This window comes from Pseudochaenichthys georgianus, chromosome 14 (genome assembly GCF_902827115.2).
Source record: "Pseudochaenichthys georgianus chromosome 14, fPseGeo1.2, whole genome shotgun sequence".
Classification (NCBI taxonomy): Eukaryota; Metazoa; Chordata; class Actinopteri; order Perciformes; family Channichthyidae; genus Pseudochaenichthys; species Pseudochaenichthys georgianus.
Genome location: NC_047516.1, coordinates 26918070 through 26931709, shown reverse-complemented (window position 1 = coordinate 26931709; position 13640 = coordinate 26918070). Strand labels below are relative to the sequence as shown.

Below are 13640 nucleotides of genomic sequence, written 5' to 3'. Positions count from 1 at the left end.
TTGTGACGAGCCAGAGTACATTCAGAAACAATGCACGAGACAACACGAGACGGCAGGCACCTTCAGGAAAAACATCAGGACAGTCACATGAAATACAAAGCAGCCGTATAAATCCTCCCCAACTGAACATTATGTACTCTCCCACACTCCTCCTTTGGATACAATGACCTGAAATCATGAGGAATTATTCCTGTGACTCACTCTCAGTGCTGCAATTGCACCCATTGATTTTTCATTCACCAACACTGAACTTAAGAGGGTGCACAAACCTCCAGTAACACAATTTAAAATGTGTATTTAATAAGTATCTGCATCAAAAATAAAACATTTGTGCTACATTTGAGAACATCCCCTATGCCTTGTAGTATTAAGGCTTTCTCCAAGGATGAAATGTGCAGCATTGAAAGAGTTATACAGGTGACGATTAAATGATGGCCATTTCATTATACAATTTTTATAACACATTTTCTCTATGTTACTTCTTGTCCAATTGTATGGAGAGAAGATCAGCATCTTTCCAACACTCTGCAATCAAAGTCATATTTATAAACAGCACAACAGGTAAGAGGGAAAATAGGTTGTTGAGTTTTAGCTTTGGGTTAATTATCCCTTTAAACATAACCTTTGCAGAGGTCATAATTAATATAAACAGCTGTTGAATAAGGGTAGCAGTTTGGTTCTATAGCTGGAGGCTTAATGTTCAATCTTTAAGGGCAGTTAGTGATCATCCCTCACTGTGTCTCTAGGGATATTGGACATAAAGCTGCTATCTCCAGCTGCTCATATAATGGGGATGACAGTGGTGTAGTATTCTTCATCATTACAGCAGTAAACTCCACAAGCCCCTAGCTGCGGTTACACAACATTCACAATTCCTGTCTCTATGTGGACATGCAGATGTTGTCACTGCAGCTGTTGCAGCGTTCTTTTGAAACAGACAGGAGAATAAATTACAGAAAAGATCAATTGAATAATATTTAGTTTAATTTATAAAAGAAATTTCAAAAAACAAGGAGCAATGCTGTAACATGCAGATTAATATCAAAAGCACGGGAGACTTTGAGAACATACACAGTTAATATGGTCTTTTACAGGTGAACCACAGTTTTTTCCCTCTATCATAAATTGTACAATTTTGAATAGCTGGCAGGCACCAGTATTTTTAAAAGATGCTTTCTGTAAGTGAACATGTGCAAATATTTAAATATAACCAGTACTTTAGTTTTTTCAACAATGTCAACAATGAAGCAATGACAAGGACGACAACAATATTGCACATCTGGCACTGACAACAGTCTGTCAGTACAAACACACAAATGTAAAGCTGGCGACACCCAGAGACTTAAAGGAAACCTCAAAAGAATGTTGTAAGTTATAAACCGTCACCTTAAGACATACAAATGTAATATTTTTGGTTCAAACAGTCCTTCATTGAAGGTTAACTGCAAAAGGATCTCAGGGCCTGTCCTCTGGAAACATTAAATTAAAAAAAGCCCTCATGTCAATCAGCATTTACAACATTCAACACGTATACTTTTTTTACGGAACAATTAAATAAAAATATATAAAGCTTTACATTCCCAAGAACCCATGGTCTTTGTGCATTACTTTCCCGACAGTGTGAACATACATCTCTAAACACAGAGGCTCAATGTGTGCAACCCCTCTCTGCTCTCTGTGCTTTAGTATGTATCCTTTACTGCGGATACTGAGGGCAAGTTTAATAAAGGAAATGCAAAACGCTGCACTTCCCCCGACCCACCCCCGTTTATAATCAGCCACACCGGGGACGGCACTGAAGTGTGTTGTTGTTGGCAGTCTGGGTCTAATCGTGACATTGAAATGCTCTTTTCACTGCGGTTCAAGTGCTCAGGGCACTCTGCCAGACAAGCACGCTCTCTTTCACAGACCCAGGCCAGAGCAGAATGGAGTTGTACAAACATTATCTGAAGGAGAGCTGCGGAGGAGGAAGAGATCTATCGTTGATTTGAGACAGCGTAGACACTGCAGACCACAGATTTGACTTATTTTGAAGTTTGGCAATCATGCTTAATGGCAAACAAAGGACTTCAATCACACAAATAAATGATATTTCATAAGCCACCAATTTTTTTGATCTCAACGGGTTAGAATGCTGACTAACTAGCCAACGCAGCTCGACACACGTATGGCTAGTTTGACCTTCAACATGTTAGCCAGGAAATCTAGTTAGGGACCTTGCAAATATCGCTGAGATCTTTTATTCGCACAACCCTTTCCAGCATTAATTACCATTTAATTTGAACCCTAGCTCTGACTTCTCAATAATTCTATTTGATCAATTATGTCAAAGCGTCTTTGAGTTTCATGAAAAGCGCTATAAAAGTCCCATGTATTATTATTATTATTATTATGTTATAAAATATATTTAAATAATATCTCTGTGTTTAAGGAAAAATTCTTTCCACAATAAATGGAATTAATCATTTCAAAAAGTGTGGCAACAAAAAGGCTGACATTTTATGACATCTACAATTTTTTAACACATTTTTGTTACTATGCATAAGAAAGTAAAGGAGATTATGACTTTCTGTAGAGATAACATTTTTCACAGCTCAGCACAGTGTTATGATCTGCTGTGACTTTGAGAGCCATGTGCAAGGGAATACTGAATTATTAATGTGGGACATTAGAACAATAAAAAGACCCTTCTCCTTTTCTCAAACATTCAGACTAACCATTCCTCAGCTAAAAGGAAACATAAAAACCCTGCCACTTCTCTGACCTCTCCTTCAGTAATAATTTGTGCACAGTCCCTTAGCCTGGATAATTCAATTTCTTCTGTAAGAGCGCACATTGATGTTTAACTTGGACAATACGATTATGCATGCCTTCATACAAGCTCTGAATCCAAGAATGGGATTTTTAAAAAGGGAAATTAGTCTGTTCTGACTCACCATCAAACAACAAACAACACTTCCAAGTGCCCCGACCTCTGTCGCCATGACTTCACATTGGATCAAACGGTACATCAGGATACGGAAGGAAAGAGACGGTGCAGGAGAACAATTATCAGACACGAAGGAGTTGAAAAGGAAGCGTGAAATGGCTTCTAACAGAAAAGGTTTCAAATAACACAGCGACCAAAGTAACTTTTAAATGTGTTGGAGCATAGCCAAGTCACTGGCCTTTCTGTGCGATCACCCGTAGGCAGCTGACTTCCTGTCAGAGGAATCCAACAAGCTGGGCCCTTGAAGGCAGCACAGGAAGGATTCCATCACCCAGCTCAAAAATAAAAGCTACCGATGGCATAAAAACAAGAAAAGGGCTGTGAGACGACACATTGATGATACCTCAAGACATCTATGTACAATATCAGAAAGAAAACAATCCTGTAGTTCACTGAAGAGACAATCTAATGCCATTTACATGCTGTGAGGATTATTCTCCTCGTCAGGCTGGCTATAGACAGTGTGACGATGACGCTTTAACTCTTCATCCATGCAGACGTGTTTTGACAGTTTTTCCCCCACATCAGCTGGTAATGATGCAGAGTTCCCCCTATCGGTTCACTGATGCCAGTCACAACAGGAAGTGGGAGAGCAGTTAAGACAAGCGACATTGAAGGACAAACTAAATGCCCAGAGTCTCCACATTGTAGAAGGGCAGATCAGGAAGAAAAAGGAATAAGCTAAATCAAAAGCAAGCCCGTGCAAACAAGTCTGAATGCGAACTCGAGTCAATCAGTAGATTAAAGTGGAGAGTACGCCGGTGAACAAGCAGAGGGATGTATGTTGGGATGGAGTTTAAGACTGTTGAGAGACTCAAGAGGAGGGCTCGTCTTCATGCAGGTCCTCCAGCTCTCCTTCTCTGGGTCCATCTCCCGTGCTGCCCTTTCTGAAGGAGGAAAAACAAGAGCAGTTAATATGAGGAGCTTTACAGACCTACATGATTGGACTATTAAAGGATAGTTTGGTCCGAAGCGGGGTTTCATGAGGTACATATCCACTGTTAGTGTCTAACCTATGGGAGATGTCAGTTTGGAGAAGAGGACAGGAGTTACCGAGCTGAAACTAAGCAATGAACTGCTGTGGACAGTTGCAACAAAACATATTCTAGGCACCTAAAGAAATACTGTTTAAACAATTAAAATCAGTGTAAGCTATACAAGGACATTTTTACCACTTTACCTTTATCGTCAGAAAGCCCCTTTGACCGGTAACTGAAGCAATACTATTTCCAAAGATACCAGACTCCATTGAAAACAGCAATCATTTTACCTCACAAAAATGGTGGTTGCCGATCAATAGGTGCATCAATCAATTTGTAAGTATTAGAGTGTAACTTGGTGAGTCTGATCTAACCGGTGAAAGCAACAATGCCACAGTTACCTTAAGAACGTTTCTGAACCAGGCATGGATAGACCTCACAATCCTGTAAAGTCAAGTTACTGGTTTTGTCAATGGAGTCTGGTGGCTTTGAAGAGAGCAGGGATTAGAGCTACAGTTCCCCGCTGGAAAGGGCTGTCTGAAAGGAAGGTAGGGCAGTGAAAATATTCAAAACAAAGCTTACACCTGAAATTGATTATGATTGTATTAGCTGTAGAAGACATGTTTTGCTGCAGCCAGAGCACTACATAGCTTTATGTTAGTGCTGACACTCCTGTCCATTTCTCCAAGCTGACAAAGTAAGCCAACCGCCATCCACTGTAAGTAAAACCCTAAATATGGACCTCATACAACCCCACTTCATAAATTCCAAGCTAAGCCTTTAACTCTGTGCTTTATCTTTCCAAATGCAGCAAAAATCAGAAGAAGAAGTCCCGTTTTTTGTCACATGATGAATGGTAAAGACACGATGTAACAAATGACAGCAGCAGGGGGATGAAAAACTCTCTGAGATGACAGCTGGGGAAGGAAGCTCCATCACTTCTCATGATGAATGGAGGAGTCTAAGATGATGATGGGCGTACAGGCTGGTGGATGGGGGACAGACAGCGTGTCAAACTGCAGAGAGTGTTACCTGAGGGAGGGGTGCATTTTTAAAGAGGGCCGGAAGGGCCACGAGTCCCTGCAGCAAAGTGGGAGAAAAGATGGGAGGGTCACAGTTCAGAGGGCAACGGTCACCTCAGAGGTTCTAAGGCGTGGTCGCTGGTGGAGATGACCTCCAGCCGAGAAACATCAGCTCCTCAACCTTAAGTTGCTTCTTTTTCATTTTATACCAATTTAAAATAAATATATTGGGACTCAACTGCTTTGTTATTTTCTCTTTCACTTTATTTTGGAACCAATTACAGTTTTATGGGCTGAACATTAGATGAGTTTTTAAGGTCAAGTGTCTTTTTAGTCTCTCAGAGGCTGACCATGTTGTTGTTTATGGTCCATTATGATCACATTAATGTCTCAAAATGAAAGTGCTCAGGAAAGTAAAATAGGTGATGAAGTTAAATTGAGAAATCCAAAATACACATAGTTCTCCAAGTAATTTAGTTTAGCAATTTTCTCCAAACTTCCCCGTGTTCCATTCCCATGAATATTCTGAAGATTTTAACAAAAAGGCTCTTTCATGGACCATTGAAAGCCTGATTTATATCACATATCTATATATAGGGGGAAATGTATGTTTTGCTGGGTAAGATATCTCTTAAATTCCCTTTGTAAAAGAATCGACACAACATTCATTTTCAACCTGGCGTCATCCAGTGTTCAGTTTACTCTTGTGGAAAGAGTGCAAATTATAAAAATGAAATACTGCATCATTTGCATATTTAAGGAAAGCATTTCGGAAAGGGGAGGGTTTATGGTGATAAAGATTTTCAACTGTAGTGTCCACGTTTAATCAACAATCCATGGTGACAATGTGTATGGATCAGAAACTGTGAGCTGATGTACAGACTATATTTTTTGTTCACGCTGCTGTGATCTTTAGATGTACAAAGCTTTGTCGTCTCCTTTTCTCCAGCAGAGAACGTGGACGTGGAGGGAGTTTTGAACAATAGTTCAAAACTCCCTCCACGTCCTCTGGAAGCACCTTCACCTGAGAAGGCAGCTCTCTGACTGCCTGGAGCGGAACAGGGGCAACCTTGGCCTAGTTAGGGGAGGAGAAGTCATGTAATAAAACGCTCACAATGAGCGGTTAGAGTCTCCTCCACATTCAGCGCTAAAGTGGCCCTGATGGCAAGGTCTGCCTGACACCAAACACAGATTACTGAGCCAAAGGCACCCGCAGTACAGCAGGGAACAGCAATAGAAGCTCCCAATCGCCCTAGGCTGTACTGTATATGTTGCAATTGCACGACAAAGTAATATCATTGACTTTTCTCCCTGCGTTCAATCCGTGGAACAGAAAATGTAAGGTCAGCCCGAGGCACTCGCAGATCTGTATGATTATCTGTCACTCTGAATCCTTCTACCCTTTAAAGCTGTAAGCAACACACAAATAACACGTATAAAAGAATGAATCATGGTGCTATGGTAACCCAAAGCAGTCGTTGCTGCAGGAGTGAATGTGAGTTATCCTGAAACATAGGACAGAGGAGACAGGTGTGATCTGCGTGTTCTCTGCAGTCTGTTTTTAATCATCATAGATGAGATATGCAGGTATTAAAACGGACAGTTCACCCCAAAAATACACCTCTTATACGTCTCTTAACTATAATGCTTTTATAAATCTAGCTTGATCTGGTGTGCGTTGAGAATGTGGAGATTTCTGCTTTAGTGATATGGACTGTGTGGTCTTACATTAGCAGGCTGCCTGGTGCAGACATAGAGCGCTCCTCTCTCCTGCTTGGACACTCGAAGGGGTTACTGAAGGAGCGCTTCCTCAGCATGGCTCTCACCAAAATCTGGAACAATCACAAACACAGGACGCTTACAAAGATGTTCAAAAGTTTACTTTTTAAATGTAATCTGCACAAAGAACACAGTAGATGTATTGCAAAGAGAGGATAGCAAACACAAATATCAGAGCTCTTATGAGGAGATTAACATTTCCTTTGTTTATTGGGGTCGTATTAGCACAAGCATGAGAACAGGCTATTCTTCCTGGGGTCCCATTCATACAGTGAAGCGCACTTATACACACTAGAGTTATATAACAGTCAAAAGAGCTCATCTCATTGAATATACAATCAAGTACACAACAGAAACAAAATCGACCAACCCAAGATTTCATGGCAACCTTGATTCCTTATAGAGATACATAGTCCCTTTACATTCAAATAAATCCTCTTTTATATTACCATTATAAATACAGTATATGTTTCCAAATTGCACTTTCACACATTTAATTGCAAAAACATTTCTCATTCTCTGGCAAGAGGGAATTTCTTATTTGACCAAGATTTACATTTGATATGTTTGAAAATACGGTTTTACATTTAGTTTGTAACCAAACCTGGTTACCTTCTGGCTATTTCAACACAGCGATCTGGTCAAAGCGCTGTCATGTATTAAGGTCGTAAAGTGTTTCTCACTCTTCTCACACAACACCTGTTTAAAATACGACCGTTTCTTCTGTTACTGTGTATTTAAATTAAGGGAGGTTGTTTCTATTCAGTGTGGTTTATGTGAATGAAATATTTGTAACCGTCCCATTCTGACAATTGGTTGACAACGCAAAGAAAATATATATCCATCCTTGTTCAGTCACTACGTTGCCGTATTTCTTAGAGCTTCACTTTCTTGGAAATGGTGAGCATAAAAGGTATCAATTTGACACAAAGGGCTTGTTGAAGGGGGGACACTAACCACTGCAGAGAGGCTGGGAACAAACTTGACTGAGTTCTGGATGTCCTCCTCCGTCACCTCCACCACGGAGCAGTGCTCCTCCTCCAGTGGCAAGGGGTCAGTGCCCCCCTGGGTCACCCACTGGTCCAGCTAAAACACACAGGAAGACATGTCATTGTACACTGTATCTATGAGCCACAGTTAGTAACGTTCAGCATGTGCATCCTTATAGGAAGTCTGGCTATCTACTTTCTGGGCATTGTTCAGTGTTTAAAATACTCAAAAAGTCAGCATTTTCTTAATTTCATGGTAAACTCTGCAGGGCATGCATATTATAAACCATTATTGATAATTTCCTAAAGCAAGGCATGCCGTTTAGATTTATTCATGAACATCTTTTACCAGCCAGGCAGCCATTTGTTTTGATTAATGTTGTTATTGCCCAATTGCAAAGACTTCAAAGTCGCTTGAGTCACATAATCCATCACAGCTACCAACCACTGAATGTTTTTCGTCAACATTTATTTAAAAAAAGGGCATGTCAGATGAGCTTAGGGGAACCTTTATGTCAAACTAATGTAGATAAAAAAAGTCATTTTAGTTTTCAGCAAAGGATCAGTTGTTGCTATTTTGGTGTGATTGGTTGACAATAAAGAACATATTAAATATCAGGACGTTCACTTTTCTTCAACATCCCAGCCAATCGTCTCCAAAATCCAGACTATGCACAAGGAACTTCTACAATTTCAAATCAGTTAGTATCAATAGATGTCATTTAAAATGCAGGATACTTTTATGAATGGGTCACCTAATTAAAAACTACTTGAAACTAAAAAACCATAGAGACTTTAAACATAATGATTAGGTCTGAATCAGACAGGTGGATCAGCAGAAGAAGAGAGAGCATCCTTTTTCCTTAAACTTTCAGAATCTCTTAACACACTGCTGGGACACATATTTAGTTAGAAAATACATGAAAAAGTGGATTTAGCATAATAGGTGACCTTAGGGTTTGTATCAGTGTTCTTTTGCAGCTTTTGCCAACTAAAAGATATGTTTTGTGTAAGCGTGTGTGTGTCTGCATATTTTAATGCATCATGCCTAATTATCTCTTTTTCCATCAACACAAACAGAGTCTCTGGTGAGAAAAATGACTCACTGACACATGCTTGGATTGTGTCATGGAAATACAGTGGTTCGGGGGGTGGGGAATGCAATCTCCCCATGGCTGGTCTTGGACCTCCCTCTGTATTACTGACTAGGTTTCATTGCAATCCACAGGGACAAAAAGGTTTCAGCACAACCTGCAACAACGCAGCATGTCCAATGAACATGTACAGCAGTGAGATCAGAGTCTTCTGAGCCAATCAGAGGAGAGAAAACCAGTCATTTTGTGTCTGAACACGAACAATGCATGTCAAGCTAAACAATAAGTGACGAACCCCGGGGTCTCGATTACGTCTGCTTTGTTCTCTACCTTGATCTCAGGGATGGTAATCCTGGTGTCCGGGTTCTTATCCAGCATCCGCAGGATCAGAGTCCGCAGCTCTTCACTGATATTTGGTCTGCACGAAACACAGAATAATTATTTTAAAACATTGTTGGATTTGGAAATGTAATGAAACAGTTGATTTGTGACAACGTACAAAGAACATAAATTATCTACTTGCAACTCCAAGTGGACTTATGCGAGCAGTGAGGAAAATCACATTTCCACCTCACCCTTGCTACTAAATAAATACTCATAATTTTCACACCTGCATGATTATGCTTGTCACTTACTATTACTAGGCATAGAGACAAGTGTAAGCTTTACTGAGCATTAAGACAGTGACTTAATTGAAACAAACAGTGATGATGATGATGATGATGATGATGATGATGGTGATGATGATGATGATGATGATGATGATGATGATGATGATGATGATGAAGAATTTAAAACACACTTTGAATTTAAAAAAAAGTACCCTAATATTAAATCAGCTGATCAGTTCTAATCACAATGTGTTATGTGCAAAAACTAAAGTAATTACTAGCAAAAGTTGAAATGTTTTTCTAAAAGTAATGGATAGACAGTTAACACATTTAGCTTATAGTAATAGATAAACAGGTGAAATGTTTAGCTAAAAGTAGTGGACAAACAGTCAAAAATAATTTGCTGAAGTAATACATAAACAGTTGATAAAAAACGATTTCCATTATTAAGTAGCTAACTATTTCACATGGTAATCTTTTACTTTTTAGCTAAGTATTTTAACTGTTTATCCATTAGTTTTAGCTAAATATTTCACTTTTGTATCCATTACTTTAAGCTATTTCACCTGTTTATGCCTAACTTTAAGCTAACAATTTCACCTGTTTATCCAGTACTTTAGGCAATTATGCCCCTTTATGCTTAGGACTTAAAAGCAACTGTGAAGGAGGTCAATGCTCCATATTAATGAAGGTGCGGTGCCTATTCAATTTTGCATTTCACCGACCCCGATAAAATAAGATTAGAATATATCATAGTTATAGAGGTCATTTGTGACTCAGTAAAACAAGTTTATGTGAGCTCAGCCATTGATCACAATGCACACCTTCAGTATAATGACCTATCAGTGCTGCCAACAAGGGGCAGCTAATTATTAGATTGGTATAGTGTGGAGATGAGTGATGCGATACTCCGATTGGGAGGAGGGGGATGATGTTTAATGAACAAGCTTTCTCCACAGTCACAAAGTCTCTATTGAATAAATAATCCAACTGCTACTTATAGCCCTTTTACATGTTCTGTTTTACTTCACTTTTGTGTCACTATATTTGTGCGTTCCTAGTCTTTCACTTCTGCTCGCCTCTTCCTGACTGCCTATCTTTCTTTTTTTCTCGTTCTGTCTCTTTAGCGTTATTCACTCAAGAAGACTTCCACTAGTAAGTGTCCAGGCCAGTGATGCCACTCTTTGCCCTTTAATGCTTGTTTTGATGACAAACGGGCGGAATTCTATGTTTGGCTGTTGCTGGCTGCTGTATATGCTTTTCATATTTGTGTATGTGCAATTTGTTACTGAAAATAAAATTAAGGTGAAAGGATTTCTGATGAATATCAGATACATCTGTGGAATGGAGATGGTGGAACATCGCTGCTGTCGCTTTTAATAAAGTGGAGAACAGGTGAGGATGCAGGAGATGGACTTACGTTTCTTGGAAATCCACAAGCTTGGTCCTTATCTTATTGTGCAAAGCCAATATGTACTCATCAATAAAGGGGCACTGCAGGTGGAGCAGAGGAGAGACAGTGAGAAAAACAACGAAGGTACTTTTGTTTTTTTATGTTTGTTTTTGCCCTATTACTTGTAAAGCGACCTTGGGTCCCTTGAAAGGCGCTATATAAATCAAAGCTATTATTATTATTATTACATTGAATTACTACCGTGTGTACCAAACATAATCTGTATCCTTTAAGACAACCAAGATAAATCACAGCAATAATCAGCTAGCCTTTATTCAAATAAAAATATGCCACTAGTCAGCTGTTGTATCAGATATTAAAATGGGAAATGTGCAGACTTACCTTTCCAAAAACGAAACAGTAAAGTGTAACTCCCATGGCCCACACGTCCAGTGCCTTTAAGAAAGAGCCGGTATTTACAATAAGAGCGAGACATGAAAAACATACTTTTAGAAACACATTGCGGAAACCAAACAACTATTTGCACAAACAACATGATGACTCAAATCAATTTGAGAAAAAAGGCCCATAGTGATTTATGGGACATTGTTAGGTAATGTTTTGTGTGATTAGTTACAGAGGCAATCTAGTCATCCATCATCTTGTCTGTCCTCCCTTTCCCTGGATAAATAGCTCTTTTAGGAATCAATTTCTTATCGTTGATGGATCTAAAATGACACAACTAGCTTTCTGACTTTTATTTTTGGTGCTGTTGTATGACTAACATTCTTAACCATACAACCCTGACTGATAACGGAAGGGGTATTAGTGACATACGAGTGTCAGATATTACAATATTTTACTGCTGATTTACATCAAAATCAGAAATGTTGGTGCATAACGGAGACAAAAGATCTCTGGAGCACGGCTTGAACAAATCCAAATCAGCAAGAATACGACACTAATCAGAAGACAAGAGGCCATCAAAAAGGACTGCATTTATTTCTTCAGGCCCTTGAATGACTCTGACATCCCTTCTGTCTGCAATCAGATCTACTATTCTTCTCTGTCTTTTGTAGACATGTAAGGACCCTCCTCTAGCAAATCCATCAGTCTGTAATTTGTGATAACAACTAATGGAAGCAGCCGGATAATAAGACATCCGTGTTGGGAATGTTGTTGCGGTTGTATTCACGTTTTCACTTAGGAAGGTTTCTAACTGAGTGAAATGACCCAGAAGGACTTAAGTGGTGGCCATAATGAGAGCCGTTTGAGTTCTGTAAAATATAATAAAGGGGGTCCAACATCCTTCATTACCTCCTGTAGTGAAAGGGGTCTTCCTCATCCAATTGATATAATGGTAAGTGCTGGCAACCATTTCCTTTCACTTTTATATTTTAATTCCAACCTTTCGAGATGAAGATATATCTTTTCACCATTGTCCAGTTGTGTGTGCCTGTATAAAGATTTGTTTTATGTAGTCAATCTTTGTAAAAAAAATAAATGGTAGATTCCCAACTGCACAACCACTTAAACAACATCCGCTGTTGCAACATAATTCCATAGCCAAGTCCTAATGAGTTCCACTCACATCTTTCCGTATCACCATGACGTTTTTCTCCAAGGTTAAGAAAAGGTAGTTAAAAGAAAGCACATTTTTGTTTTCTAAATCCAACAGGCGAGCTGAGCCTGGAAAGGGAGGTTCAGGTTAATGCTACAAATTAATCCAATATTTAAATTTTTGTTGGCTTCCTGCAATTAAAAGAACATCATCAACTTTGATATTGCAGTTAAAAAGCTTGCTCTGCAGCCTGCATACCAGATCAAGCACTTTATAAACTAGTATTTTGGCTTCACTTTTGGTAAGATGTCAATGCCGCTGCTCACATACAGTACTCTGCCCGACAATCCGTGGTGAAATATTTATTTTTATCTTTGGGCAACACTTCATATTTTGCTTCTAAATTGAAGAAATTAGCAGGGGCCACATGGAAGTGAAAGCACTGCTTTGTCTTTTTGAATATGAAAAGTGCAATAACAATATTTGGTCCTAAAATGAATTTATAAATCGTGATAAACACTCACTCAAATCACACATTTTGGCTGAAAATGGTTTATAAATTAGCAGGTGTAGTGGATTCACAAGCAGTGGTCATAATGCAATATATATGTCTTCTCCTTGCAATACATTTTTTTTTATTGATCGCAGAGAGGTGGATTGTATAAAGAGGTGGAATCACTCCAAGTGTTATATGGACTAGTGGCGGGATATTTGCGATATACATGACTGATCATTGATTGACTGCGAAAGTAGCAAGAGTAAAATGATGTAAAAAATGTTCCCAAGTCAATGTCAGGTATCTAAAAATGATCATTCCATTTCCTGACTCTGCTGATGGTGCTTCTCTCAGCTCCTTTATTACCAGCTTACACACACAGGGGAAAAGACTGACAATTTGCTCCTTGGATTAGCAGCCCGGCAAAGTTCTGAAAGCTCATCTTGGTTTAATGATTTTCATTTTATATTCATAAAGTTTAGACACCTGCGGTCCCTGTAATCAGGGGAGCTCAAACTCAGGCACGCTCACAATGAATAAATGAAGTTCACTCACTTTTCCACTAAAGCTCTTTCGCGCGTCTGAAAGGGTCTCTGGGGCCATAAATGCAGGAGTGCCAGCAGTGCTGGACAGTAAGGCATCATTGCCTTCAAACTGGTTGCTGACCCCAAAATCCGCTATCTTCACGTGGCCGTCGTCCCCCAGGAGCAAGTTAGAGGGCTTGAT

The 13640-nt window shown here is 39.3% G+C and overlaps 1 protein-coding gene across 1 annotated transcript in view; it reads right to left on the bottom strand.

Moving 5' to 3' along the window:
• Positions 1-966: 966 nt before the first annotated feature.
• The window catches only part of camkk1a (calcium/calmodulin-dependent protein kinase kinase 1, alpha a), a 107341-nt gene continuing 94667 nt past the window's right edge, over positions 967-13640 (bottom strand). The window contains exons 13-17 of the mRNA XM_034098650.1: positions 9184-9271; positions 7728-7856; positions 6720-6823; positions 5002-5049; positions 967-3876 (exon numbers count right to left, since the gene is read on the bottom strand). Of these exons, the coding sequence (XP_033954541.1) occupies positions 3804-3876; positions 5002-5049; positions 6720-6823; positions 7728-7856; positions 9184-9271 (442 nt within the window). The 3' untranslated portion in view covers positions 967-3803. The remainder of the gene's footprint in view (positions 3877-5001; positions 5050-6719; positions 6824-7727; positions 7857-9183; positions 9272-13640) is intronic.